The following is a 27454-nucleotide window of genomic DNA, read 5'->3' on the forward strand; positions in this document are numbered from 1 at the left end:
TGCTTCTGAGTTTTTTCCATCCCCTTTTGGAGGGACAGGGTGGCTAGAGTGGACTGGAGTTGGGTATTTCCCTTCCCCCAGGTCAGTTAGGCTCTGATAATGTCCCAGCAGGTTAGGCACTGGTTAAATAGTTTCTCCTGAGGGCAGGCCTTGTTAAGAACAGAATGCTCTGATGTATTTCAAATTGGTACCCCCGCCCCGTGGGAAGCCCAAGGCGATTTTTCTCAGATACTCACTGTGAGAACCTGGTCAAGTTCCTGGACGTCAAACTCACTAAAGTGTGGGGGCTCTGATGACTTGGTCCCCCTGGAGTTTTTCTTAAGATTTATCCTCAGAATTGTGTCTAGCAATTTGTGAGTTATAGTGCAGGTTTCCCAACCTTGGCATTGGTTCCTATGGAGGTTTATCCTTTTGGGTTTATGCTCTGACAGCTTGCAATATTCTGCATTTTCTTGTTGGTGTCTCCAGTTTTGGGGGCAATGATGCCCCTGTGACCCCATCTCTCTGTCAAATCTAAAAAGAGTTGTTGATTTTTCAGTTTGTTCAGTGTTTTGTTAAGGATGGTGACTTTCAGCTCACATGCCACACTGGAAACCAGAAGCAGTACCCTGGTTTTTTGAATGCCATTATTTATTAAAAAGGACAATTAGGCTCTGGAATTTAAACCATTTCACCCAATGCTACTAGGGATTCCCTAGTGTGGAAGGGGATTTCTGTTAATGCTTTCCAGCTGCATGGCTTAGAGGGTCCTCAGTGATCTCTCTGGTTTCATGGGTGAGAGGAGCCTGTATTGTTTAAAGCTCATGTGAGTTCTGAGATATGGGTAAAAGGGAGAAGTCTTCAGAAGGATACTTGAGATTTTTTTTTTTTTTAAATAGGCTCCACGCCTAGCATGGAGTCCAGTGTGGGACTTGAACTCACAACCCTGAGTTCAAGACCTGAGCTGAGATCAAGATCGGACACTTAACTGAATGAGCCACCCAGGCACCCTTTGAGATCTTTGATTTGTTTGTGACATGGATCTTCATATTTTCTTGAGTGCTGTACTATTTAACTTGTACATGTTGGTAGTGTTTCTTGGTAGCAGAGCTTGTAAGTGGTATTAGATCCTCCAAACGTCATGTGGTTGCCTTGGTTTGGTTTCTTAATAGTGTCTGTTGTCTGTTCTTTTATTCTTGTGGCCTCTTGTTACCTTAGTACCCCCACTCCCTTAATGCACACTCTTTTCCATTATAGCTGTCATGAAGCACGATGTAGTTTATCCTTGAATAGATCTAGAAGATGATGTTGTTGAGCTATTTGTCAGTATATTACAGTGGTACAGACCATCTCGTCCTCTGTGGCTTCATTTATCACTACCCTTGTCACTTGTAGATCATTACCACGTATCAGTTGTCTCAGGCTTCTTGGATGTTACATGTTGTACTGTAAATCTGAAGCAAAAATTGGGTTTAAGTTATTTATGAACACCATTATTCCTACCCTCCTATATCTTTGCAGTTTACAAGGGAATGGAAATAATAGTCTTGGGACTGTCACCTGTGGTCCAGTCCATGTGGTACCATTATCTTTGAGGAGGAGGTCAGGAAAAGAGAAGCTAGCATTGCCCTAGGGCTGCTATTTTTGGGGTTGGCCTCATTCTTTTTGCAGACATGAAGTGATGAGAGGTGAATTTTCTAATGGCTGGCTGTGGAAGCAAGAGACAACCATAAAGGAACAACTTAAGAGCAAGGATTTCTTGATTCTTCTCCCATGCTTCTGTTTAACTTTACTTTTGGAGAGGTTAAGGGAGAAAGAGATTAGAAAGGGGGGGGGTACAGTAGTTCGAACTTCTGAGTCCGTGGTGCAGGAAGGTAAAATAGAGACTTTCTTGTCACGGATAGCCAAAGTCGAGAGGGGCAGGCTCAAGAGGACCCTAATGAGTGGCCCTAGGGCCCTGTTCATGGAAGAGCCTAAAAGCTTCTAGCTGGGAGGGGACTAGGTGTCTTTGTAGGCAATGTAGGTAAGTTAGCATTGCTTCTGGATTTCAAGGCTTGTTTCATTACATACTGACACCACTGTCCTTAGGGATTATCTGGTGCATTTTATATTTAAAGGACCTCCTTAGAGAACTGGTTTTCCTCTTAAGCCCGTGGCATTTTGATTTTGATTTAGAGGTGTTTTAGTGGGATATACCGTATCTATCTAAGGACATTTCCTTTGTATCCTGAATTCTGTTGATTCACATGTCCTCCTGGAATCTTGTAGTAGTGTTTTGCAGTATTTACTATCTCCATTAGATTTCTTTCTTCCCTGTGCCAGCTTGATTTTATTTTTAACTCACTTTCCTTTGTGTGCTTCACCTAATTTTAAAACTAGAGATTTAGTTTTCTTACAAGTCATTTGCCATTCAAAGTTTTGTCCTTGTCTGTATATCTGCTCTCAGTCTTCTCAGATGTCCCAGGTATGACTTCTGGGGCTCAGGGATGCCAGCACCTGTGACTGACTCCTTTGAATTTGCCCTTTTACCTTAGCAAAATAAAATTAGAAGTATGAATGGTCAGCTGCCACCTGATAAAATGGTCCAGCATAAAGTGCCTATATAAATATTTATTTATTTAAAAAGCTTTATTAAGATATAATTTACATACCACAAAAATGGTTGTCTCTTGCCCTTATGTTTCAGTAAGTTTGGAGATTAATAAGGGATGAATGGAATCAATATATTGTTGAATGAAGACATAGATGATGTATTTGACATCCATAAATATTTGGTTCCTAAGGTTGCTAGTCCACCAGCCTTCAGGCATTTGATGAAAGCAGAGATAAGCCAGTCACTTATCAAAGCTTATATCCATTGGAATTTTGGTATCTGTGTTGTTTTTTTACAAATTAATTCAGTCAACTTTGATGTTGGCTTTTAGGAAAATTATAAAACCTAAGATTAGTAATTGATCATTGTTCCTAGATTTTGAAAAGGCAATACATTTCAACTAATTATAGTTAACCTTAAATTAAAAAAGGAAAAACAAGGGAATAATGCTGTCTTTTCTCCACTCCATTTTGGAATCTGGGACACACTGTGTGCTGTGCTTCCTGTGTGTTCTCCACTGCCTAGAAGCGGATGGTAAGAGTCTTTACTGATTACACACCTGCTATAAGCCTGGTCATTGATTCCTGAAAGGCCTTTTTTCCCCCCTAAATTTTTAAAATGTCTGTTAGATTCTGTCCATGAGGAGAAAAATACAAGAGTTTATGACTCTGAAATTAGCCTTTTTTTTTTTTTTTTTTAAAGATTTTATTTATTTTTCAACAGAGAAAGAGGGAACACAAGTGGGGGGGGAGTGGGAGAGGGAGAAGCAGACTTCCCGCCGAGCAGGGAGCCCGATGTGGGGCTCGATCCCAGGACACTGGGATCATGACCTGAGCCGAAGGCAGACGCTTAACCGACTGAGCCACCCAGGTGCCCTGAAATGAGCCTTTTAATGATTGTTAACACCAGGAACAAGAGTCAGAAGGAGAATAATAAAATACGACACGTTGAATGAACTGTCAAGAGAGTATGCTCAGGTTATATTTATTTTTTATTTATTTATTTTTAAGATTTTATTTATTTACTTGAGAGAGAGAGCACAAGCAGGGGGGGGCAGCAGTGAGAGGGAGAAGCAAGCCCCCGCGAAGCAGGGAGCTCTCTGTGGGGCTTGAACCCAGGACCCTGGGATCATGACCTGAGCTGAAGGCAGACGCTCAACTGAGGCATCCCTAGGCTCAGGTTTTTTTTGTTTTTTTTTTTAAGATTTTATTTATTTTTTGACAGAGAGAGACAGCGAGAGAGGGAACAGAAGCAGGGGGAGTGGGAGAGGGAGAAGCAGGCTTCCCGCTGAGCAGGGAGCCCGATGCGGGGCTTGATCCCAGGACCCTGGGATCGTGACCTGAGCTGAAGGCAGACACTCAACGACTGAGCCACCCAGGCGCCCCCCTAGGCTCAGGTTTTGATTACATTTTTATAAAGCTATCATAGTTTTTAGATTAACTGTTCTTAAAGTATGACCAGAGATTTGTTTTTCTAAGAGGTTGGTTGTATTTTTGAAGGTAATATAGGCTAAAAGCTATTTCTCTTGAAAATGAGACATGTATTCAAGAAGAATTTTGAATGGTCTAGAAACAGATGCTGCACTAATTTAAAAAATCACATTGTTTAAGTCCTAGAGAACGAGACAGTTGGATGTAGCAGAGAAGGTCAGTGGAATACCTGGAATTACCTTTTTGGTTCTGTCACTGGGAGTCTGTGGATAGAGGGTATATTACAGAAAAGGAGAACTTTAGAACCAGAAGGTACTCAGAGGACATCTTGTGCAGAGGTTCTTCATTAGGGGTGCACTTCACAGTTCCTGGGCAAACTTACCAAAATCCACCTGTGTGAGCTTCACTTAGAAAGGTTGGTTCTGTTCAGCCTGGACCCTGGGAGTGGTTTAGGAATATGTATTTTGGAAAACTTTTTCCCAGGTGCTTCTGATGATCACATCTGAATAGGAGCCACTGATTGAATTAAATCACCTCTTTAACAGGAAATTGAGATTCACAGAAGTTGGCGTTAGAGAGATGGGTCCAGTAAATAGTGCTTCCGTTGTAATTCTGGAACATGGGCAGTGTTGATGGAGCTCCTGGGGTTTTGGATCTGGGAATGGATAAGACCATAGAGAGCTGGAGAGACTGGAGATGAGCAAGAGAAGGGAGAATGCATTCAGTGAGTGTAATGAGAGTGGATAGGAGGGAGTCCTGGGGACCCAACATTTGTGGGAAACAGTAGTCAGCTGGATGTGAGGCCATAGGAGTGGGGAAGTGAAAGATGTTTGAGATTTTCACCTGGCTACTGGGAGAAGTATAGAAGAGGTACTGGCTTTAAAGGTGCTTTGAGTTCAGTTTTAGAATTAAGAGATTTTAAGTTTCTGTGGTACGAATGGGTAGAGCCGTCTGAGAGTTCAAAGATTTAGGAATTAGTGGAAATATGAAGGCAGAAATTAAAGTTGTAGGAACCTCTGTGCTAAGGAGATCTGCAAGAGACCAGGTACAGATGAGCCCAGTGTGGAGGCCAGGATTGTTGTCGGTCACCATAGAGAAGCCCCCTGGTTGGCCACCCAGGCCTTCCTGTTCCTTTAGGAAGGTTGCAGTCATTGTAACAGGAACAACAAACTTTTGTTGAACACTTTGTGTATGCTAGATACTTTCCAAAGAGATTATATACATACATGCATACACGTTCCCCCCACTCCCCTTCAAATGCTAACAGCAACCCTATGAGGCAAAGTAAATCATCCCAAAGTCGGTTACTGCATCAGTAGAGTTCAGTGGCAGCAGCCTGGCTCCAGAGCAAACACCATTAATCGCTGCCCTGTGGAGTGGTGCGGGCAAAAGCCAGACTGTCCAGTGTTGGAGGAAGAGAGAGTGAGGGAATGAGTGAGCAAGTGGCAGGTGGGGTACCTGGAGGCTGGGAATAGGGTTTAGCTGGAAGCAATGTGGAGCCTGTGTGGATGGAGAAGTGGTGGTTAGGTTTGGGCAACCTGGCCCTCCTCAGAGAAGATGAGAAGCCAGTGGAGAGAAGTGTGAAGGTGGATGTGGGGGTGAGGTGGGTGGCTGTGGTAATGAGATCCAGAGAGGACTGCCACTCAGAGCATGAGTGGAGGAAGGCTGGCTTCCTACTCAGACCAGGGTTAAGTCAGGTTTAGATGTGGAGATGGGACCAGAGGGCAGCTGAGGGAGCTCATGCCAGTTGACTTCTCTGTACAGGAGGGGAGTGGGTTGATAATCTGCAGGGGTTTGGGGTTTTAGACAGCCATGAAAATAACAGTGGAATTGAGAAGAGTTTTGGTATTCTTCCTGTAGGAAAATTTATTAGTAGTTCAAAACATCCTGGCCCTGAGTCCCTCTGATTCTGTTTCCAAGGCCTTAAAGTTGTAGAGAATTTTTTAAAACCCCACATTCCTAGATCTAAAACCTTACCTAAATGTTGTTGAAGATGATTATGGATTTTAGGAAGATTTTTTTTCATTAAGTAATAATTTTTAGTTTCTTTTGTGTGTTTTTATTTTTTTAGACTACTTTTGACCACTCCTTAAATCTTTAGATATGAAAGAGAGGGGCTCATGTTATCAGTCAGGTACTTAAACCAGCCGAGAATGCTTCTAAAATTACTTCCTGGACTCTCTTTTGGGTTCAACTACAGAATTAGATTCTACAGTATTTTGTTTTCTTCCTCCCTCCCTCCCTCCCTCCCTTCCTCCCTTCCTTCCTCTTTCTCTTTCTTTCTTTTTTTTTTTTTTAAGATTTTATTTATCTGAGGGAGAGAGCACTAGTGGAGGAGGGTCAGAGGGAGAGGGGGAAGCAGACTCCTCCTCCCCACTGAGCCTGGAGCCCGATGTGGGGCTTGATCCCAGGACCCTGAGATCATGACCTGAGCTGAAACCAAGAGTTGGGTGCTTAACCGACTGAGCCACCAGGCGCCCCAGATCATACAGTATTTTGGACAGATCTTGTGAGCCTCTGTTTCATGATTCAGGTTTCAGATTTAAAATTTAGAAAGTGAGTTTATGGCCACATCCATGTGCAACAAAATACATGTTAAACCAGCATTGGTCATTAATCATAGAGTTTAAATGATGGAGTGATGTATTTTACTTGAGATTCAGGTAGAGCCTCCCCTTCTACTCATTTCCCTTGTCTTGTCATGGTCACAGAAGTCCTCAGGCCTTCTGGGATGAATATATGTGAACTATTTCTTCTACTACAAGATTAAGTAAAGGTTTTGGATTTGTAGTCTCATGGAAGAATTGGGAATGTTATCTGTAGTTCAGAGCTCAGACCCTGATTTACCTGTTTTTCTAGGATTGCTTTTGATTCAGGAGCTTTTTCGCATTTCTCCTGGATCAGCTAGGCTTTGATGTTTTTAGAAATGAAAAAGAATGGTCTTCCTAAATTTGCTGGCTAATAGATGCCTGTTTGAACCATGTAACTGTTTACATACTCAACTGTGAACCTTTAAAAGTTATGGGACATTGAAAATTTATGTAAATTGCCCAGGTTCACACGCCATGTAATTGGCAGAGCTAGGATTCTAACCCAGGCGTATTTGATCCCCAAACCTGGGCATATTCTCCTGTTCCACTCTTTAAATAATGCCACATGTGCATATCAGTAACTACGCATTAATTTCAGAATTAAAAATAAAAAAGTTATGCCATCTTCAATTTTAAATATTGTCCCATAGAGGCTTAAGAAACACAGCGCTTTGGATACTTTTTTCTTTAATGTACTCGTTTTTAACTGTGGTACTTTATTAATGGATTAGAACTAATTTTGGTCAAGGCCATGAAAATATGCCTGGAAAAAAGAGGTAAAAATTGTAATCTGGTAAGCACTTTGGATTATTTCCCTGAATTTTGACCCTTCTCCCAGCATTTGTATGAGCTGATATGCTTATAGGGGCTAAGGAGCTTGTCTGTGTCTCAGTTTGTCATTATTGCCTCCAAGCACTCTCAGCGCCTTTCCAGTAGGTGAATGCTTAGTAGCCATCTGTGTGGAGGAGATAACGTGGCCTAAGCTGTGGAACAGTGGCCTCAGGCTGTCATATGTGGTTTTGTATACAAGCACGTGCAAGCTCTGGTCTAGACAGTACACACATTTGTACACGCCTTAGGTTTACTGGGTAAAGGGGTTAGTCTTTCCCATATAGCTGCCAGAAATTGTTGAAAAGTCTTAAGTCAAACAGCATATCAAAAAGTCTAGGGTGGTTCCAAAATTATCAAAAGTCTATAAAGCATGGCCACTCTGCTGAACATGAGCCTAGTTTATATTATAGCTGATGAACACTAGTGGCCAGAAAAGCACAAAATTTGGATTTTAAGTGATTGGCATGCAGCAACACTTTAAAAATGTGTTTTATCTATTTTTTTTCTGTGTATGTTGGGCTTATTCTTTCTTGACTTTCATTAGGCTGATATATTAAATGAATTTTATATTTTATTGTTGCAGGAGTTAGAGTCCTTTTGCTGCTGGCAAGGTTGACAGTTGATGTTTGAGCAGAAGGATAAATGAATGATGGTCACATTTACTTGGGAACACCTGTTATCTTTATCAAAACAGAGGTGCCTTTGTTTCCTTTCAAGCAAGAAAGGATACAACTTGGATTCTAGCGCAAAGTTGAAATCTGTGGCAGAGGCTAGAATGTATCCTTTATAAAGCCCAGGGTACCCAGAGCCAGTATTTCATTAGTTTTCTGGTAGTTTTCCTGACTTTGGAAAGATCTCTTAAGAATGGAGGGAAGGACGGTTTCTCTAGCACTTTTTGTGTGTTTTCGTGTGTGTGGCTTGTAACAGAAAATGTAGGTATCGTTTATGTTCTGTATTGCAAAGTCAGTTTTGATGGACAGTTAGATCATTGGATACTTATGATAGCACTATTAGAGGTTTACCCACTTCCTTGGTTATAAGATCAAGGGTAAGACCTTGACGGGCTTCGGAGCTGACTCAGCGGCTGTGTTCTTTCTCTGTCTTGTTAAAGTGTTGCTTTTTAGATTCCAGTAGGAGCTTTTGTCCAGTGACCCAACTGATTTCACTTGGTTTGGTTGATACAGGAGAAAGAGAAGAGCTCCCTTGGTTTATTAGTTATTTAGGAACCTAGAATGTTGATGGCTGAGACCTCTGTGAATGAATTGTGTGTTTTCTTGGATAAGGGCTGTGTGACCAGTAATGCCTTTGTGGAGTGAAGACTAATCCTTTTCTGAGAGGTGCTTTGAGTATCTTGGGGAACATGTGTGTGGCTGTCTTTGTCTTCATTAGATTACCTAGATTACCACTCTTTTTAGTGACAGTTTCCTCCCCTGTCCTTTGGGAAGAAGGGAGAGACTTCCCATGTGGCCCACGTGGGTTAGGCCTCTGTGGTTTTCCTAATGGACCTCATGCTCTCTTGCCAGGAAGAGGAAGAACAGGAGGAAGAAGATGACGATGAAGATGATGACGACACTGATGACCTAGATGAGCTTGACACTGACCAGTTGCTGGAGGCGGAGTTGGAGGAGGATGACAACAACGAGAACGCAGGAGAGGATGGGGACAATGACTTTTCTCCCTCTGACGAGGAGCTAGCAAACCTTCTAGAGGAGGGAGAGGATGGGGAGGATGAAGACTCTGATGCAGACGAGGAAGTGGAACTGATCCTGGGGGACAGTAAGTCTAGGGCCGACCCTGAGGCAGAGCCTTGGCACCCAGGGGAAGGTCTCTTCCCTGCATTCTCCCAGCAAGCAAGCCCCACCAGGTTCTGTGCCCCATATCTGTAGATTCATCACTGGCCCCTTGAGGAAAAGCAGTTTCACATCTCTGATCCTCTGCTCTTTCACCAGACTGTGTTACTAAAAGGCTGTTATCTCATCTTTAAAATAGAGGTTGGCAAACTTTCTCTGTAAAGGTTGGACAGCTAAATATTTTTCACTTGGTGGGCCATATGGTGTCTCTTGAAGCGCCTCAGCTCTGCTGTGAGTGTCAAAGCAGCCAGAGACCAGGTGTAAATTAATGATCGTGGCTGTGTTTTAGAAGTAAAACTTCACTTACAAAAATGCGTGGTGGGCTTGGTTTGGCCCATGGGCTGTAGTTTGTTGACTCCTGCTTTGGAGGATTAGCCTTAGAATGGAAGGCCAAAGGGTGGTTCTTCCTGAGGGGCAGAGCCAGACCTGGCAGCTGCTTACGGGGTGGGGGTGCCGTCCGTGCCTGCTCCTTTCTACAGTTACAAAGTAAAGCCCTCTTGGGGAGGAGTCTTTTCCTGTGTGCTTTTGCCTAAGCCCTCTTACAGGCCAGGTGACAGATGTTTCTCTTTGGCTTGTTTGGTCTTCCTCGCCCCCTCTAAGTTATGAAGTACAAGCTCCAATTTTTCTAGTAATTTCCCTTTAGGACAGGTTTCTGAAGTCAGGTTTTCTCCTGACTGTGCTAATGAATCCTGAATAAACCAGTTACTAGTTCTAAGAGTTTGCTAGCTCTGCAGTTATATTCTGTCCACGTCAAGAGGACCTGTCCGGCAGCATCGCTCTGACGTATGTCACTGTTGACAGACGTCTGCTTGCTGTGGTCCTGGTTCTTGTGCTACCCTGGCTAAATGATGGGGAGTCATCCCTGAGATACTCAGCCATCTTCATGTAGCCAGTCAGGCCAGTATGCTCACAACTGTGGCAGGAATGATGCCTAACGTGGTAGCCACTAACCACATGTGGCCATTAAAATGTAAATGAAAAATTCATGTCATTTCATGTCCACATTTGAAGTATTTGGTAGCTGTGTGTGGTTACCATAGTGTACACCACAGATACAGAACACTTACATGAAATTCATTTACAGGAAATTCTGTGTGCTGGCCTAGGCCCAACTTAGGCCAAGCCTCTTCATAGTAGATGCTTGGTTTTTATAATCGTTGGTGTCCGGTGGTAGGAGGAGGAATGTGCGTGTACATGTGTGTGGTAGAGGTTGGGTGACAGTACTTATTTAAGCCTACGTATAAAAGATTGTATTTCACAGTGACCCAAATCCATTTTCTTTGGGATAAATCTTAGGTGTGCTTCTATCCCTCAAATTAAAGGCAGGATTGTCTTAGGGGAGACATGTGCTTACATGAGTCCTCTTGCCGGAGTTGTATGTTGAGGAAGCTCGGGGGGGCTGTGCCCTCTGTGTCCTCACCTCCTGCTTCCCAGCTTCCGTACTTGGAGGTTGAGGTGCCTCAGTGGAGGAGGACTTGCCTTGTCCCTAGCCATGGTCAGAGAGCCAGGGAAGAGGGATTAAAGGGCGAGGCACACATGACCATATCAAGAGTAAAGGGGCAGTTTTTACTGACCCTTTTTGTCATCTGTGAATAGGGCCATGTTGGGTACAAGTTCTGTTTCCTTCCAAGTAACAAGGTGGGCCGGGAGAGCTGCTGGTGCTCGTACCCCTGGGATGAGAGTAGCACTAACTTCTTTATTCTTAATTTGAATATAAAGACACTAAATTTGTATTTGGCCTGTAGAATTACTGCCTTCTTTAACTGTTTATGAAATTCCTTCTTTTAGGCCTAAGAGGTACGGGAAAAACCTTTATTCTGTTAGCAACGAGATATCACTTTATTTTGGTAGGAATATTTATGATGTGAAAATGCCATAATAGTCGACAACTTAAGGACTTCTCAGCTTGGGCTCTAGAACTGAGGTGGTGATGTGGAGGTGGCATGGGTGGTGGGTCCTGCATCGCTGTTTGCGAGAGGCCTCCAGGAGCATACCGCAGAGCAGGCTGAGGGACCATTCTCTGGACCCTTGGTTTGCTGGTATTTTGCTTCAGTAATCATCTAGAGCATTCGCTCTTAACCTTTCTGAGCTTATGGAGCCTTTTATGATGTGATGAGAGTCACTAAGACTATAGAAAACCACAGCCCTGTGCCACCCCATAACTTTGTGAGGCCCCGGATCCCATAGAGACCCAGTGATTGGTTTCAGATGCAGAACCCCAACCCTAGGAAGAGAAAACACCTTGACTCTGAAGTCTTCTGTGTGTTCTCTGTTCGTCAGTTCTCCCTCCCCCCAAAGCCTGTATGTTGTAGAGCAGCAGGTTAAACACTGGGGATTGATTATTTACATCTAGACTGCCTTTGCCTCAAAGGGCCTTTCAGGAGAGGTCCTGACCAGGGTCTGGGATTGGGTCTCTTCAACACTTGAAGATACAAAAAGGCTGAGGAAGAGAGAGCAGAGGAGCCCTGTGACCACCAAGAGGGAGTCTGTGCCCAGGCCCTGAAGGTTCTCTCAAACACTGCGCCCGACAGTTATTTGCGTAAAGAGGATTGTGTCCCCGTCCTCTCCCAGCTGCACTTACACTCTGTACGTGTGATGCAGAGTTGTTAAGACTCTCAGCAGCTGCACAGCTGGTGGCCAGGTCTCAGGCAGGTGGTCTGGCATTGTGAATCCTAGATCTCAGGGGCCCTGGGGGAGTCTCTGGAGGTCTGCCACGGCCGAGGACACTGTGCTGTGCTCGGCTCTGCGGGGGCAGACCCTGCCTGTTGGCGGTTCCTTCTGGAAGTCTTGCAGCAAGGAGTCTGACGAGGCTGTTCAGCTTAGCTTGTTAGGCGTTCGTTCTCCCCGCTCCTCACCAGTAGTCCGGCTATGCTTGTGCCCTCTTAGACCCAGGAGCACTGGTTTTTTTCCAGACATCTCTTTTGTTTACATTCAGGACTTTGTATCACAGCCATGCGTCTGTAGAACCTCTAGAAGGCAGAGAGCATTGCATCCAGGCCACTTCCGTTTTCTTCGTAAAGGAAATTGTAGTGAATGAAAGAAGGTTTGGGAACGTGGGTTGTTCTTGCTTCAGCTTTCCTGAGAGTCGATTCTTAGGTGTCTGGGAAAGGCTGGTGGGGAATGTTATGGGACCACTGGTGTTTCTCTCTGCATGGGAAGTCCACAGCCCGGGGAGACCTTGTTAAAATGGTTTCACAGCTTCCTGAGCTGTAATCAAAGGGGGCACCAAGGCCTTTCGCTTACCTTCACTCAGCAAATACTAGAGTCCTTAGGAGCTAGGTAACTATATTTCTCTCCAATTGGACATGATGTATCCTCATTTTGAAGGTTCTTTTGCCTTGTTTCACTCCTCAGTGGATCCTTCCAGAGGTGTTAGTTAATGTGGTCTGTTCACTGCCTGAGAAGGCAAATGGTCCAGTGGAGGGCTCCTGTGCCAGAGACATGGTGCTACCCTTCCAGGATGTTCTAGCTGCTCCCTGCTGGCCTACGGCCTTGAGTTTCTAGGTACTCGTTCTCTGGTATTACCATATGCTGGCCTGTACCTTTTTGGGAACTTGTTCCTGCTGATTATATTCAGAGGAAAGAATCCTTGGTTGACAGTCTCCACCTTTATGGGGTCTTCTGATAAGAGAGTTGTTGAGTTTAAAAGAAATCTCATTCTTGCTTGCGCTCAGCCTGCCTTTTTAGTGGGTGTAGGGGGGTGGGTCAGGCAGGCCTGTGCGCCTGTCCTGGAAGGACGTGAGGCCATAGGACTGCGGAGGCTCACTCATTTCTCCCTCAGCCCTGCCCCTTTTGCAGCCATTCAGAAGTTTCAGAGGGGTTTGCCCTGTCCTTTCAGGGCCCCCCAGTCAGGAAGAACCTCTAGAAGGCAGAGAGCATTGCATCCAGACCCTGTGAAAGGTGCAGGAACAACAGGTCCCAGGGGTGGTCACTGTTGCCAACAAGTATATTCTCCAGAGCCAGCTCCAAGGAGTTAATTGATGTGTTTTCTTCTTTCTGGAAACTGGTGATTAACTTTGTTCAGGTATAAATGTATGTGTATAAAGGTGCTTCCTTCCTGAAAGCTTCCTCTAAGTCTGGTGAGTAATCTAGTCTCTCCCTCTTCCCTTTCAGCGGATAGCTCTGACAACTCTGATTTGGAAGATGACATCATCTTATCTCTGAATGAGTGAGGAGCCATCACCGTGTGCAAGACATTCCTGACAGGCGAGAAACTGAGTCAGATGAATTGAGAACACCTTCCTTTCCCTTTCTCCCAGGGCTGTCTTTTAAGGAACTGCATGCCCTGCATTCAGAGGATTATGGCTTAGAGAGCCTCACTGGAATCTGAGGGTCCTTCTAAAACAATAACAACCACAAAAAAGACAACAGGGGTTAGGCCCTATTCTGCTTTCCCCTTCTCCTAGGACGGACAGCTCTTTCCTCAAGAGGAAAAAAAAACATGTCTCTGGGGTTATTTCACAATATATTTTCTTTGTATAACGTTCTTTACTTAAAGAACAAGAAATAGTTTTTTATAAAATTTAAAAAGAAAAAAAAAAAACAAAACCAGGCATTTATAACTGAGGGTATGAACTTATATCCACCAGGTCTCTTGTCCCAGCACTTCATTTTCTATGGAAGAAAATGATGTCTAAAGAACAATATAGAGGCATTTTTACATACGTATTTAAATGAAAAGGAAAATCGTGGTTTCTTAAATTGATAAGGATTAAGAATATTTTATTATAAATATAATATATGATTTTTTAACCTGTTCTGTTGCCTCATATGCTGTCAGGTTAAGTTGTTTTCCTTCTTGCCAGAGGTGGGGAGGAAGGCAGTGCTTATTTGGTGAGTAAATGCCTAGATTCACCCACCTTCATGGTTTGGGGGCAGCAAGGTCATTGTGGATATTGGTTTTGTGGAGTTGAGGGAACTTAGGATATAAGTTCACTCCCTCTATTTTTCTTTGTGATTCAGTTTTTCAAAAAATTTTTTTTCTTCCTTCTCCCCAATGTGGAAATTACAAATCAAAGGCCTTTTTCTTTAATGTAAAGTGTATTTATTTAAAAAAAATACAAAATAAACTACAAGTCTGTCTTTGTTTGTTTATGGCCTTTCCCTGTTCTCTTTTACCAAAGTGCGGTGGTCCCTTGCCCTGCAGCTCTAGCCAGCCAGTAGAGAAGATGCCTTCTGAGAGAGGCAGCCCAGGATGGTGGTGAGACTCATTCTGCCCAAATAAAGCACTCTGGGGAGAAAAGTAGCTTAGTCACAGTGTCTGACCCTGGTCTGCGGCCATCCCCCCGAGGGAGTATTGGTCTGTGCCCGAGAACCACGCTGGGGTGGTGGAGGAGGTGTTTGGGCATTGTGTGCCGTGGACACATCTCTCTGTCCCGGGTTCTGACTTAAGGAGGCAGCTCTGCAGTACAGATTTGGTGGAGCTGGGAAGTTTTGGAGGAACATGCTGGCAGAGTTAAGGAGCGGCCACCTCTATAGTTAGTTGGGTGACCGTCATTACTGTTTCCTCAAGGGAGATAACAGCGGGCCAGAGCTGTTCTTCACTTTTGGCAGTTTGGGGCAGCAGGGGCTTGGGCAGGCTCAGGCCTTCAAAATCAGCCTGTGGTTGTGGAACTGGGGTACTGCCAGGGAAAGTGCCACATGCTCTGACCTTTTCACTTAACCCACCTCACCCTGCTTTCCTCCCACAATAAATAGGAAACCACAGTCTCTTCCTTTGAGTTGCCCCAATAACAGCTGCTTGGTTTCTATTATGTAGGTATCAAATAGCTAGAGACTTTTCTCCCTTTGCTGAGAGAAGAGGGGACAGATGTGGTTGTGCAGTAAACAAGACAAGACAGCTAAAACTCACCAGGGGCTGGCAAAGCCCTCCTGGGCTTTGGAGCACCATCCAGTTGATGACACACACTGAGGCGGGCCTGTGTCACACGTACCTCTTGGTCCTTTAGAGAGCAGAGCTCTCAGCCCTTACGTGGCTTCATGCCTCCCACCTAACCAGTGGAGCAGCCTTGACTGCTGGTGCTGGATGCTTCAAGAGGAAACAGGTTAAAAGTCAACAAGTAAAAACACTGTTCTAGCCATGAACTTCGCTGAGCCGCTGGCCGTCTCCCTCAACTCTGCCGGCAGCTCTCGGGAGGGCCTGCAGGTCTCTGGGGTGGAGATGGGGACCTCCGACAGGGAAGCGGAGTTGTGGTTGACTTGACAACATGCCCTGAGAGGCTAAGGAGACATCTGCCCTCTTTCTTACTATACCAGGGCTTAAGATCTGAGTCACTTAGAAGAAACACGTACAATACTAGCAAACCAACAGTGAGGCAAAATTTGCCTCGGATTGTTTTTTTTGTTTTGCCTTTAAGCGACACCTCAGACAGGACCCGAACCCCCAGGTGGAGGCTCTGGACACCTGCAGTTAAGTTGTTCTCTCTCTGGGACAGTCTAAAATCAGCGCCTTGCCCACCTTACCTGCTAGGTCTGAGAGTTCACAGAACCTGCTTTGTCTTAAGAGCCAAAGGAAGGAAGTGGTTAAGAGGGTCCAAAGAAGAGGAGCGGGAGGAAGGTCACACAGTGGGTGGGCTGTGGTTCTTTACCAAAACTCTGTAGTTCTTTTTGGGGCTATCCCTGAAGAGTAGACAAAGCAAGGGTTGAAGGGTCTTCTCTAACCAGATTTCCTAGCAGGTTTACATCTGGGAATGCTGCTGGGTGGTGTAGGATTCTGGGTTCTGAGCACCCACTCTGTGAAGAACAGCCCCGAGAAGTTTTGAACTTCATGGGGCAAGGCAACTCTGGCCTGTGTATGACCCAGGCATTTCTCAAAGAACTGCAGGGAGCCCTGCATTGTGCCTTCAAGACACCCCTACCTCATTTGATCTGAACAGGGAGGGCCCACTCCTGCTTCCGGCAGTACGAGCTACCCTGGAATGGTGGAGCTGTGGTCAGCTGAGTCCCCCACGGACTTACTCAGACACCTGGCAGTTGTGGCCACAGTTCAAGTACAAACAGGCAAATAAACGCACTTAACACTTCCTTTGTTCATGTTTTCTGTTGTGAACGTGCTTGTTCTCTCATGAGCACCCGCTGTGGCCCGGTGAGCAGTATCTCCCCCGGCACCTTCCCCTGTTCATTTTAAATCTCCGAGGTCTCAAAAAGCCACCTCTTTCCCTGTGGAGGCAAGTATCCTCCAGGCAGTCCACACTGAGCCTCATCCTCTACCTCAAAGCATCCCAGCTGTCACCTGTGTTCCCTTGCATGGGCTGGGCTTGTGGCCGGGAGGGTGGTGTGGCCACCAGAACCTGGAGTTCTGGCCAGTTGGCTCATTTCTCTTACTGAGGCTGCTGTTGTACCTCAGCTCTTTTGGGACATCCAGACTGCCACGCAAACACTCTGAAGAGTGTATCTGGCCTGTGTTCTCTGGTGACAACTGCTGTGTGACTGGGTTCCCTCCCTGGTCCCCGACGGCGCTGGCTTCATTTGCCCTCTGACCTCATTAGAGACCAGGGAGGACAGCATTTTACTCTTTCAAGCCATCGTTCCCTCCCAGCTGGAGGATGCCTCCGCATCCCTCCCCAGCGGGGCTTGAATGGCTCTGACTAGCCCTGCCCCAGCGCCTTGGCACCTGGGACTTCATTTCCCCACAGAGGCACCTTTCTCCCAGTGGCCCCACCTCAGCAGCAGGGCAGGAGGCCACAGCACACGCTCTCACCTCACACCTGCGAAACAGGTACGTCAGTTAAGAGCATCTTCCTGATCTACCGTGCTCCCTTGCAGCATTGCAAAAATTCTTCAGTCCAGGAGTTCAGTGTCCCTCCCCTAAAAAACTAGTGACTGGGCAGAGCCTCCCCCCCCCCCCCTCCGCACTGATACATTAGCCCCCAAACAAGGAAGAACCAGAATTTACAAACACTGGGTACATTTCAAGAATGAACCAAAAGAAGCTCCTTCCTGCCCTCCATTCCGGCATTTGGCCTCCGGTGTCCCTGGGAGTCTGAGGCAGCTCTGCCTCCAGCCGGGTGCTCCCGGGCTGCCACAACAGCCACATTAAGGCTGAATAAGAGCGGGAGCCTGCGTCGATCTGGGACCCCGAGACCCTGTGGCATCCATACTGTACCTGTCTTCCCCGTGACAAGACCACACAACTGCTGAAGACTACCTGCCTGCAAAAGGCCTCAAGATGAGGCGTGTTGTCCAACCGTTACAGCTCAAGCAGATGCGCACACACATTCAGGGCAGGAAAACGAAAACTCCAAAACCACCAAAGCTGCCGGCTACGGAGCTCAGGCAGGCAGGGGAGGGTCCAGAGGCAAACAACTTGCTGTGAGCCAAGGCTAAAAACAAATGTGAAGGTAGTCCTGACTGGGCCCAAAGAGCTGAGGGACTGAGAGCCACCAACACGGCAGGATTCTGAACTATACCTGGGCTGGGAAGCTGACATAGAGCATTTGCGTGCGTGCAGTGGGGAAAAGGCTTCCATTTACTGAGGAAAAACTTGATTAAACCAGGAGAACAGGATTAAAAATCCATCCTCTGACAAAGGCTTTACTGACAACTTTCCATACAGTTAGTCAAAAAAATAAAAAAATACAGAACACAGCAGACAGTGTCTCGTACACTAGAAATCAATGTGACGGGAGTCCCTTTTCTCATTGCTGTTAAAACAAAAGACAAAAAACAAAAACAAAACACAACCCTAAAATCTAAGAACTTAGTTTTGGTGGGGGGTCGGGACTCTGGTCCCCCATTAAATGAACCAAAATAACCCAGCAGAGAATTCAAACCAAGGGGGTAGGATGTGGGGAGGGGGTGGTGGTCAGATCTTAAAATAACTGCTTTTGTGACACAAATGCGGAGCTGGAAACAGGTTTGGGCTAGGCAGTGTCTCTCACTATAACTATCACCATGTGTTCTTCTTCTAGCTTGCCCAATGTCCTCAGGGCGGACTGGAGGTACTGCTGTGAGAAGTCGCAGGGCGGGAAGGCGTAGAGCATGCCCGTGCTGTCTCTGCCCTTGGACCCACCCACCGGCAGGCTGATCACCCCCGCCGCCTGCTTCTGTTTCAAGTAGGAGACCAGGTTCCTGAGAAGCCGCCTCTGTAGGCCTGGCTCCACCGCGGGCATCCCCTCAGTGCCAGGCCCGCTGGGGGTCGCCTGGGTGGCTAGGAGCACCGCATAGCCATTGGGGCTCCCCTGCTTGATCCGCCGCGTGACCTCGTCGAGCTTGGGCTGGTCCAGTCGCAGACGCTGGGCGATCTTCAGCTGGGTCAGCTTGCTCCCGGAAGTGTGGTCTTTGAGGAGGCCCGTGATAACCCCCTGGTCCCCCTCTAGGATGTGCATAGATGTTGGGAAGCAGCTGTTTTTCAACACTAGGAGCCCATTCCAACCCAGCTGCAGAGTCTGGGCATACTCGGAAAGATTCTTGAGCTTTTTGGTCTCGTGTTTTGGCTCTTCCAGAGGCTTGGGCTCAGCCTCAGCGGTCCGATGATTGCGCTCGCTCTCTCGTGTCTTCTTCCCGTGGGAAGAGTCTGGAGCCTCGTGGTGGTGGTGGTGGCTCCGCTCCTCAGCCCCATGTCTGCTGTTGCTGAGGGAGTTGCTGCTGGACTCCTTGGGCCCGTCACTGGAGTGGTTCTCCTTACGGCTGCGCTCAGGGGTGCGGTCAGAGCCCCGGTCCACCTGCTGCCCACCACCCTTGGTCCTGCTCCGTTCCTCGTAAGGGGAGTGGGTTGTCCTCCCGCGCTCACTGGAAAGGCTCCTCCGCTTCCGCCTCTCCTCCCAGGGCTTGGGCAGGCCCCGGTCCCCATCTCCCCAGCGCTCCCCACTCCGGCTGCGCACCGACCGGCTGTAGCCCTCCAGGCTGTTTCGGCGGTCGGAGCTTTTACTAGGGCTGGTCCAGTCCCCTTCCAAAAAGGTCCGGTCTCGGTCCGAGTACAGGAGGTGTGGGGGGGTCCTATCCCGCACCCGTAGGTCTGCATCCAGGTTTCGGTGCCGGGTATAGCCGTCGGGGAGCAGCTCGTAATGCACAGGGAGGGGTGAGGGCTGGTACTGCTGGGGATACCGAGTCTCCTCTGCTTTGGCAAAATCCACGCGCAGCCTCCGGTCTGGACCACCCAAGGGAAAGCCCCTCATTTTTGCACAGGCGGCCTGAGCTGCATCCAAGCTCTCGTACTGGATGTAGGCAAAGCTATCTCCCTTGACGTGATCAATGGTCCGAATGCTCCCAAAGCGGTCAAACTCCCGGGCCAGAGCGGCCAGTGAGGTGTTAGGGCCCAGGCCGCCCACCCAGAGGCGAGTGGTGGGGTTGGCCTTGCCGTAGCCTATCTTAATGGGGTTTCGGCCAATCACCCGGCCCGACATAGCCACCTTAGCCCTGTGGGCCATGTCTAGGTTCTGGAACTTGAGGAAGGCATACGCACCACCCTGGCCACGGGCAGGCCTCTTGATGACCACCTCCTCAATGATGCCGTACTTCTCAAAGGCCCGCCGCAACTCCACCTCAGATACGCTGTGGTCCAGGTTCCCGATGAACAGGTTGCGCGTGGCCCGCTGGTCGTCCTCAGGCATCAGGTCCTCCTCGCACACGGCGGGGTAGCCGTAGGGGCGCCCGCGGTCGTCGTACAGCCCGTAGTAGTCCAGGGCCCGCTCCCGGGATAGCCCCACCGCGGCGGCCGCGGCAGCATCCAGGGCAAAGGCCGCCGCGGCGTGGCGGGCGCGGGGCTCCCGCAGCGGCGGGGCGGCTACTGGGGACAGCGAGCGCTGCTTGTACTGGTAGCCGCCGTGCAGGGGCAGGTAGCCGAGCGGGTCGGCGGGCGCGGGCGGCCCCGGGGGCGGCGTGGAGGCGGCAGCGCTGCTGCTGCTGCTTCGCCGGCTGCTCCCGCCGCCGCCGCCGCCGCCGCCGCCGCCACCGCGCAGGTACACGGGCTCCACCTTGAGCGGCCGGTCGTAGAGCAGCAGCTGGCGGGCCAGGGCGTGCTGGCGGGCCTCGCGTGCGTCCTGCGGGTGCCGGAAGTTCACGTAGGCCACGCGGCCCAGCTCTGGCGTGTGCGACAGGCGCAGGCTGATCTCGCCGAAGCGCTTGAACTGGTGGAAGAGCCGGTCCTCGAGGTGCTCGGCGGGCAGCGCGGGGCTCAGGCTGCTGATGAGCAACGTCTTGTACTCGGGCGCGGCCGCCGACGAGCCGGGACCCGCGGGCTCGGCCCCGGGCGGCGGCGGAGGTGGTGGCAGCGGAGACGCGCGGGGTGAAGCACCTGAAGCGCCTGGGTCCCCGGAGGCCTTGCCGCCGCGTCCCCCGCCGCCGGCGCCCGAGCCCGAAGAGCGGCCGCTGCTCGCACGGTGATTTGCGTCCCCCGCGCCGCGGCCGTCGCGATGCCCACCCCCGCCGCCCCCGCTACCGCGGGGTTTGTCGCGGGCCCGCGCTGGAACGGGATGCTTGGCGCCGCCCGAGGCCTTGTGCGCCGCCCGCCGCCCGCCCGCCTCCGCCTCCCGTTCGCGCTCCCGCGGCCGCTTGGCCGACGATGACGAGCCGCGCCCGCTCGGGCTCGAGTCTCGCTCGCTCTGCCTCTTCATGGCGCCGGCGCGGCGGGCGGGCGGGCGGCCCGCAGGCCCCTCACAGCGGCGGCGGCGGCGGCGGCGGCCGAGGAGGCAGCGCCCCCGGCGCCGCCATCTTGGACAAAAGGACTCGGCGCGGCGGTGGCAGCGGGGCGGGGCGGGAGCGGCGCCCAGGGGCTGGGCGTCGCGTTTTCAGGCTGCGCCGGACTGTCACGTGACTCTGCGGCGGGCGGGGCGAGAGCTGCGCCGGGCGTACGTCATCGGAATGCGCCGCCCGTGTCACGTGATCCCGGGGCGGGCGGGCGTGAGCTCTGACGCCACCGCGCGGCCAAGGGGCCGGGCTACGCGGAGATCGGGGACCTCGCGAGAGCACTGGCCCCGACCCCAGCGGGCTGCAGGCCCTAGGCCTCCGGCTTCCGGCTCGGGGGTCCGCGTTGCGTGGAATGGGAGTGGCAGCGTCTGTGGGCGCCGGGCTCCCTGGTCTGGTCTCGACCCAGCGCGGCCTCTTTACGTGGCATCCCCCCAATCCCCACCACAGCATCTCCCGACTGTGGTCCGGGATCGACAGGCGCGAGAACCTAAGCACGCCGCTCCCTAGGCCCCGTCTAGGACCCACGCCCCACAAAGCAGACATTCTCCGCGTTCAGGTATCACCTGCAGCGGTCCCCGGAAAGGCCGCGACGACCATGGGCTATGAATGCAAAAGGCGAGGCCCTTTTGGGTTCAGGCAGAGAGATACCCGAGCCAACAACCTACCTGCTGTTTACCGAGGGGGAATAGGCTCCTTGGCGCCACGGGGTCCACCCTCTGCTGCGGCCTCCCGAGCAGATGGTGGGCTGTAAGGGCAGGGCCACGGAGCCAAGGGCGAAGAGAAGGCCAAACCCAGTAGTTACCACAGCTTGCCACGCTTACCTCTCGCTGACCAGTGCCCTTCCATCCACCTCCAGGGCCAGGACCTCTTCTCCAGAGGTGAGGTGCAGGGAGAATCCTGCCCAGGTGCCCAAGCCCCCTTGGGAAGCTTTCATTCTCCAGAGAGCTGCTGGACGCATCGCAAAAACCGACCCAACTTCTGCAAGGAAACCGTGGGGGTGGGGAAGAGCCTACCGGTTCCTTCTCCCACAATCATAAATAAAGCACCTCCTGGAGCAGCTGAGGCAGGTGCAAGGGGAAAGCTCTTACAAGAAACACCTGTAACAAAGAAACACCTGTAACGTTGCCTGATCGGAACTCCACTTCCAGAATGAGTTAACCCTTTGTAGATCACCTTGGGGGTCAGCCCTACAGCGGTAGTGGTTGGTTTTCCGTGCGCCTGTGTTCAGTGTGGCCTGTAGGCCACGGCCATTCACCTCCTAAGACTTCTGTCTTCAGCTGTGGATTTTCCTAGCACTTGTTCGGGGTTCAGGACACTGCACTTTGTCAGATCTTAATAGCCCACCTAATTCCTCCAAAAAAGGAAGTCTTGGCTTGAGAAGTAGCTCAACCTTCTTGCTTCCCTCCTAGAAACAAGGTATTGAAGATGTGCTGGCTGTTGTCAGTGGATGCCACAGCAGGTGGGAACAAGGCCTATGGAGGTGAACTGAATTTAGCAGCATAAACGATGTGATCTGAAGTCTTCCTTGGAAAGCACTGCCTTAGTCCTTCCCTTCAGGTGGTCTCGGCAGGCCCGAGAAGCAGAGGGGTCTCCACCAAGTCACAGCTCATGCTGACAATTGGGTTTCCCAAAGCCAACCCCGGAGAGGAACTGAAAAACCAGACTCTGGGGATGAGAGACTTCACTGCTGGACTTATCTTGGGTAAACAAGGCAAAAGGCAGCCTCTCACTGACTTTGTATAAACCAACCCCTGCAAATCTTACAAAACCCCAGTTAGGCATCAGAAGCTTGGGACTGACACGAGGCCACAAACTCGGATGACCAAGTAGATGGCCAGATCTGGACAGTGGTTGGTGGAGGTAGCCAGGCCAAGAGCATGTTTAGAAATGTGATGGTACTAAACACCGGCAGTTACTGAGGTCATCCTCCCAGAAGGCCACACTAAATCGACCCTCTGTCCTGCTCGGGCACAGCCCCGATAAAGCCCCTCCCTCGTACACCAGATTCAACCGCTCGTGCCCTGCAAGAAGCCGCACGGCCTCTGGCTCCTCTCCTGTGACTTCCACTCGAAGTCACCTCAGGGTGGCGCATCAGGCGCAGCCACCTCCTGGGCTCGCCTCCACTCCTGCACCAGCCCCCCTTCCCCCCACGCCTCAGCCCGTGTCCTGCCCTGGCATCTCCAGCCCTGGTCGCCGAGGGACAAATATGAAGATATCAGACAATTCTTTGTTAACTGGAAAGCATAAACTGGTGGGATCTTCATTAGGGTTGAAATCCTATTTCAGATTCACTTTAATTCTCCAAGGACAGCTAGAAATTTTCTTCCTTTAATAAAAAAATTCCCAGACACACTTTAAAGTCCTAGAGTAAACCAGCAACAGAACAAAGTGAATCCCCCCAAGGGGGGCGCTGGAGAGCCAGCATCATCAGGAAAGCTCCAGGCTTCACACCTGACATTGTCAGGAGCCCGCCTAAAAAATAAATTACAAAAAGGCTGTGGGGAAGAGGCAGGTGAGCTGCTTTCCCCTCAGGTGCAGCAGGGATCAGGCAGACTACAAATCAGTCCGTGAACTGGCTGCCTTGGGGGCATATTTAGGCATCAGTTCATTAATCTTCCGGATGTAGTCAGACTTCTCCGCACAGCCTTTGCACGTCTCCCCCCAGTCGTCCAGGATCTTCTTGAGCTCTTTCACCCGGAGCTTCTTCAGGTCCACTGTGCTCAGGTCGATCTGCTTGTCTGGAGGGAAGAGCAGGGAGAGCTGGTGGGAGTGGCCACAGACCCCCCCCCACCCCTAGTCCCAGGATGGGTCACCCCTGCACAGCCCCCCAACCCTTAAAACAAGCAGCCCTACTGGTCAGAGGGGGACAGACATTTCCAGACACCTGCGGTGCGTGTCAGTGCGCACCGCCCCGACCTGCAGGAACTGGCCCGAGGCCCCTTCACCAGAAGGCCGGTCTCACCCTGGCGGCGTCCACCCGGATGTGCAGTGCTGCCCGGCCCGGGACGGAGGCCATGTGGTCCTTACAGGACAAACCTCACAGGAGAAATGAGGTTCCCACTCCCCCAGGTGCCCTGACAACTAGTCACTCACTGTAGAGTGACAGCTCCAGGGTGACAGAACAGACAGATCTCCTAGCTCCAATTTCCCAACACAGACCCTGGTCAGGAGCCACTCGTGAGCACAGACCAGGAGCCAACCGCCTGTCCCAGGTCCCTCTCAGGAGACTAGGCATCCTGGACACAAGTGGGCAAACATGGGCCCTTGGACACTCGAGTCACAATAAAATATGTTGGTGTTGTTTAAATTTTATAGACAACTATTTCTGGTCCTGACTCGGAGGACCTGGCCTGCTTTTTTCCTCTGTTCGATAAAAGGGGTGTCGCAGCGCCCGGAACTCTTGGGCCTGCCTGTCTGCACACAGCATTTCCCTTCAAAATAATAAAGATCGCTGGGCCTTCAGCAGGACGAGCCTCTTAAGACCAAGTCAGGCCACATCCCTTCTCTGCTCAAAAACCCATGTTCCCAGGGGCTGGGTGGTTCAGTTGGTTAAGCATCCGACTCTTGATTTTGGCTCAGGTCATGATCTCAGGGTCGTGGGACTGAGCCCCGCATCGGGCTCTGTGCTCAGTGGGGCACCTGCTCGAGATTCTCCCTCTGCCCCTCCCCGCACTCTTCCTCTAAAATAAATAAATCTTAAAAAAAAAAAAAAAAATCTCTGCGGTCCCCCCACAAACCAACAAAACCATGTTCCCAACTTCACTCAGACTAAAGACCTGAAGCCAAATCACCAACCTGCAAGGCCCTCTGTGACCCGTCCCCCCGTCATCCACCGCCTACCTCCTCTGCCTGCAATGCTCTTCCATTAGCTCCTCTTGGCTGCTCTTCTACCGCCTTCAAAGTCTGCTGAATGCCACCTCCTCCGTGAGGCCCATTCTGCCAGATCCGTACCCCCCGACCCCGCTAGTGCACGCACTCGCCGTGGCTCTCGTTTCTCCCCCGCCTCTCCCAGCTAGCATGCCTGAGCGCGAGGCTCCGTGGTGGGTCCGTAAGGCCTGGCCACACTCACCATACTTCAGCTCACAGATCTGGCTGTCCTTCTTCTTGAGCTTCTCACAGACCTTCTCCACAGGGATGTGGTGGGCCAGGGGCTTGGACACCTCGTTGATGATTTTAGTGGCAGCGTCCTCTGTGGCCCCGATGTAGTAGCACTGCAGCGAGAGAGGACAATGGCCTTCAGGCGGTTCCACTTGAGAGCCTTCTCCTCTGCAACACTGGCAGCTCAAAACCTCCCTCTGGCAGGGCCTCCTGTTCCCACGCCCTCCTGTACTGGCGGTCACATTCGGTCAGTGTAAACCCCGGGCTCTCAATACATGCTCGGGCCCAGGGCTAACAGCCTCCAAATAAGTTTACGAGTTACCCGGATTCAGACCTTTAAACAGAGACAAACAAACCAGCGACTGCCAGGGAAATTAAAGCTACAAAAGTCCTCGTTTTATTAAGGCTCTTGTCCTCAATTCGGCCCTAGCCCATCCTGTGCCCACTTTGTTGTCTTCTCGTGTCCTCGCACATGGCCTCCTCTGCGCTCACAATGGCTGGTCCCTCTGGGGGGGGATGCTCTTCCCCACCCCCGCCCCAAACAATGATCACTCTTCCTCAGAGAGATTCTTGACTATTCTGCCTAAATCAGCGCCCACCCTCTCTGCCAGAGCACCCTGGTCATTTTCTCCAGGACACTCATCCCATGGCATCATTTGCCTGTTATTTCTCCCCACTGATCCTCCCAGTGCCCAGCACACAGTAGGTGCTTAATCAATACTAACATGAGAAAAAAACATCCTAACTGCAGGATGCATGAAAGCACTCGCGTCCCACACCAGCATACTGACACAACAGCGCACCTCCTGAACGCAAGTGGGCAGGGCCAGCCAGGGAGGGGAACAGGCTACTCACCAACCGATTCTCTTTGCCTCTTGCTTCCTGGCAGAATTTTATAAGTTCTTTTTCAATAGAGGATGGTGAAAATGTGACATCTCTGTCTTTGAGGTCCTGATAAAATCTTCCCAGATAAGAGATACAGACTGGAAAAGAGAGGGAAAGGAGATGCTCAGCAATCACCAAGTTGCACCCCAGTCCACCAGGAGGGAACTCCGTCAGCAATTTTAATAGGAGACACGGAGGTGAGTTTTTCCATCACCGGGGTTTCTCAGGTACCCTAACAGGCCGAACCCAGCTCCAGGTTGCTGGGGTCCCCTGGTACACCCAGGGCACGCGGGGAACGAGCATCACCCAATGACCCACACACGGCTCCTCCCTGCTCCTTCCACAAAGTTTAAGCCGAGACTGAACACGTGTCCTTGAGATGGACTCACTGTGACCTCATAAGAGGCCAAACCGGAGAGCGAAGACAAAAACGATCCAAATGCTTCTCATTTCCAAACACAACACCAAGCCCCGAGGTGCGGCTTCGCAAGCCCACTGGACCCGGCGCGGCGCTCACAGCCGGCCCTAGGGGCTCCCGACCTGAGCCAGGGAGAGCCTCTGCCCAGAGGTGGGGAAGGACAAAAACTCCGGCGTTATCTCAATGTCAAGACAAGTTTTCTGTACGATCTAGTCCCAACTTTTTCTTGTCGGACCAGTTTCCTAGGCCCGGGAACTGTTTTCTAGCCGGCGGCTGCCCCTCCTCGGGCGGACGCCGCTGGGACCGGCCGCCGCCCCCTCCCGTTCCAGCCCCGGCCTCTCGGCCGTTCTGTGGTGTTCAGCGCCGCCGCCAGGCCGGCCTTGGCGCGCGGACCCCGGCCCCGCCGCACCTTCGCAGTCGCCCGGCCGCAGGGTCCGGCCGCCCGGCAGCACGCTCAGAGCCAGCGCCACCGCCAGCCCGTGCGTGGCCCACATCCTCCACCTCCTCCGCCACCGCCGCCGCCGCCGCCGCCCGACTGAACCGCGCCTGCCGTGCGGCGCTTCCTCCAGGTCCCGGCCGCGCGCCGTAGTTCCCCATTGGCGGGCTGCCCCCGCGCCCTCCCACACGCCGCGCTCGTACTGGTCCACGCGCCTCGGAGCCCAGACGGGCGGCTCCACGCTGCCCTTCCCTATTGGCTGGTAGCGTCGCCCGCCCTTGGCCCTAGACAGTTGTCGGCCGCTGATTGAACCAGGGCGTCCGGCAGGAAGCGGCCGCGGGAGTGGCGGAAGCGGCCCGGGCCGCCATCTTGAGTAGGGGCAGCGGCGGTGCCTGAAGCCGCAACCTCGCATAGGAGTGGGGTTCGGCCGCAGCCTCGCGCGTGCTGAGTTATCCCGAGTACCCCTTGCTGTGGGTCCCACGCCGGCCCGAAAAACCCCGCGGACTTCCCCTCCCGGGGCCCCGACTCGTGGCGCAGGCCAGCGGCTCTGGAGTCAGCCGCGGCCCAAAGGGCAGGCTCCGGGGAAGTTTCTTTCCTTTTCATTTTTTCAAACGATCCCGTGGGTGGGGGACCTCGGCTTCGGGGACCGCCCGCGAGGCCTGATGACCAGGTCCGAAGGTCCGCATTAGGCCGGAGGCCGCCTTGTTCGGGCTGACTG

The 27454-nt window shown here is 50.9% G+C and overlaps 3 protein-coding genes across 3 annotated transcripts in view; 1 reads left to right on the forward strand and 2 right to left on the reverse strand.

Moving 5' to 3' along the window:
• The window catches only part of DCAF1 (DDB1 and CUL4 associated factor 1), a 73616-nt gene extending 59260 nt beyond the window's left edge, over positions 1-14356 (forward strand). The window contains exons 23-24 of the mRNA XM_036074896.2: positions 8948-9200; positions 13388-14356. Coding sequence (XP_035930789.1) covers positions 8948-9200; positions 13388-13446 — 312 coding nt within the window. The 3' untranslated portion in view covers positions 13447-14356. The remainder of the gene's footprint in view (positions 1-8947; positions 9201-13387) is intronic.
• A 3423-nt stretch (positions 14357-17779) lies between these two features.
• On the reverse strand, positions 17780-20954 carry RBM15B (RNA binding motif protein 15B). Its single transcript, XM_036074897.2, has one exon. It carries the CDS (start codon positions 20824-20826, stop codon positions 18136-18138), a length of 2691 nt encoding a protein of 896 aa, XP_035930790.2. The 5' UTR covers positions 20827-20954; the 3' UTR covers positions 17780-18135.
• Positions 20955-23205: 2251 nt separating this feature from the next.
• Positions 23206-26859, reverse strand: MANF (mesencephalic astrocyte derived neurotrophic factor). The gene is made up of 4 exons (XM_036074898.2): positions 26710-26859; positions 25853-25980; positions 24969-25110; positions 23206-23637 (listed from the first exon to the last, which is right to left on the reverse strand). The coding sequence occupies exons 1-4, from the start codon at positions 26792-26794 to the stop codon at positions 23453-23455; spliced, it is 540 nt and encodes a 179-aa protein (XP_035930791.2). The 5' UTR covers positions 26795-26859; the 3' UTR covers positions 23206-23452.
• Positions 26860-27454: the final 595 nt, after the last annotated feature.

The sequence above is a fragment of the Halichoerus grypus genome, chromosome 1 (genome assembly GCF_964656455.1).
Source record: "Halichoerus grypus chromosome 1, mHalGry1.hap1.1, whole genome shotgun sequence".
Lineage (NCBI taxonomy): Eukaryota > Metazoa > Chordata > Mammalia > Carnivora > Phocidae > Halichoerus > Halichoerus grypus.

What these genes read in the sequence shown, in the direction of transcription:
- RBM15B (XM_036074897.2), bottom strand. Translation starts at nt 20,826, where the DNA reads ATGAAGAGGCAGAGCGAGCGAGACTCGAGCCCGAGCGGGCGCGGCTCG.
- MANF (XM_036074898.2), bottom strand. Translation starts at nt 26,794, where the DNA reads ATGTGGGCCACGCACGGGCTGGCGGTGGCGCTGGCTCTGAGCGTGCTG. An exon ending in GCGGCCGGGCGACTGCGAAG is followed by an intron (nt 25,981 to 26,709) that starts GTGCGGCGGGGC and finishes TCTCTTTTCCAG; the next exon opens with TCTGTATCTCTTATCTGGGA. An exon ending in GATCTGTGAGCTGAAGTATG is followed by an intron (nt 23,638 to 24,968) that starts GTGAGTGTGGCC and finishes TCTTCCCTCCAG; the next exon opens with ACAAGCAGATCGACCTGAGC.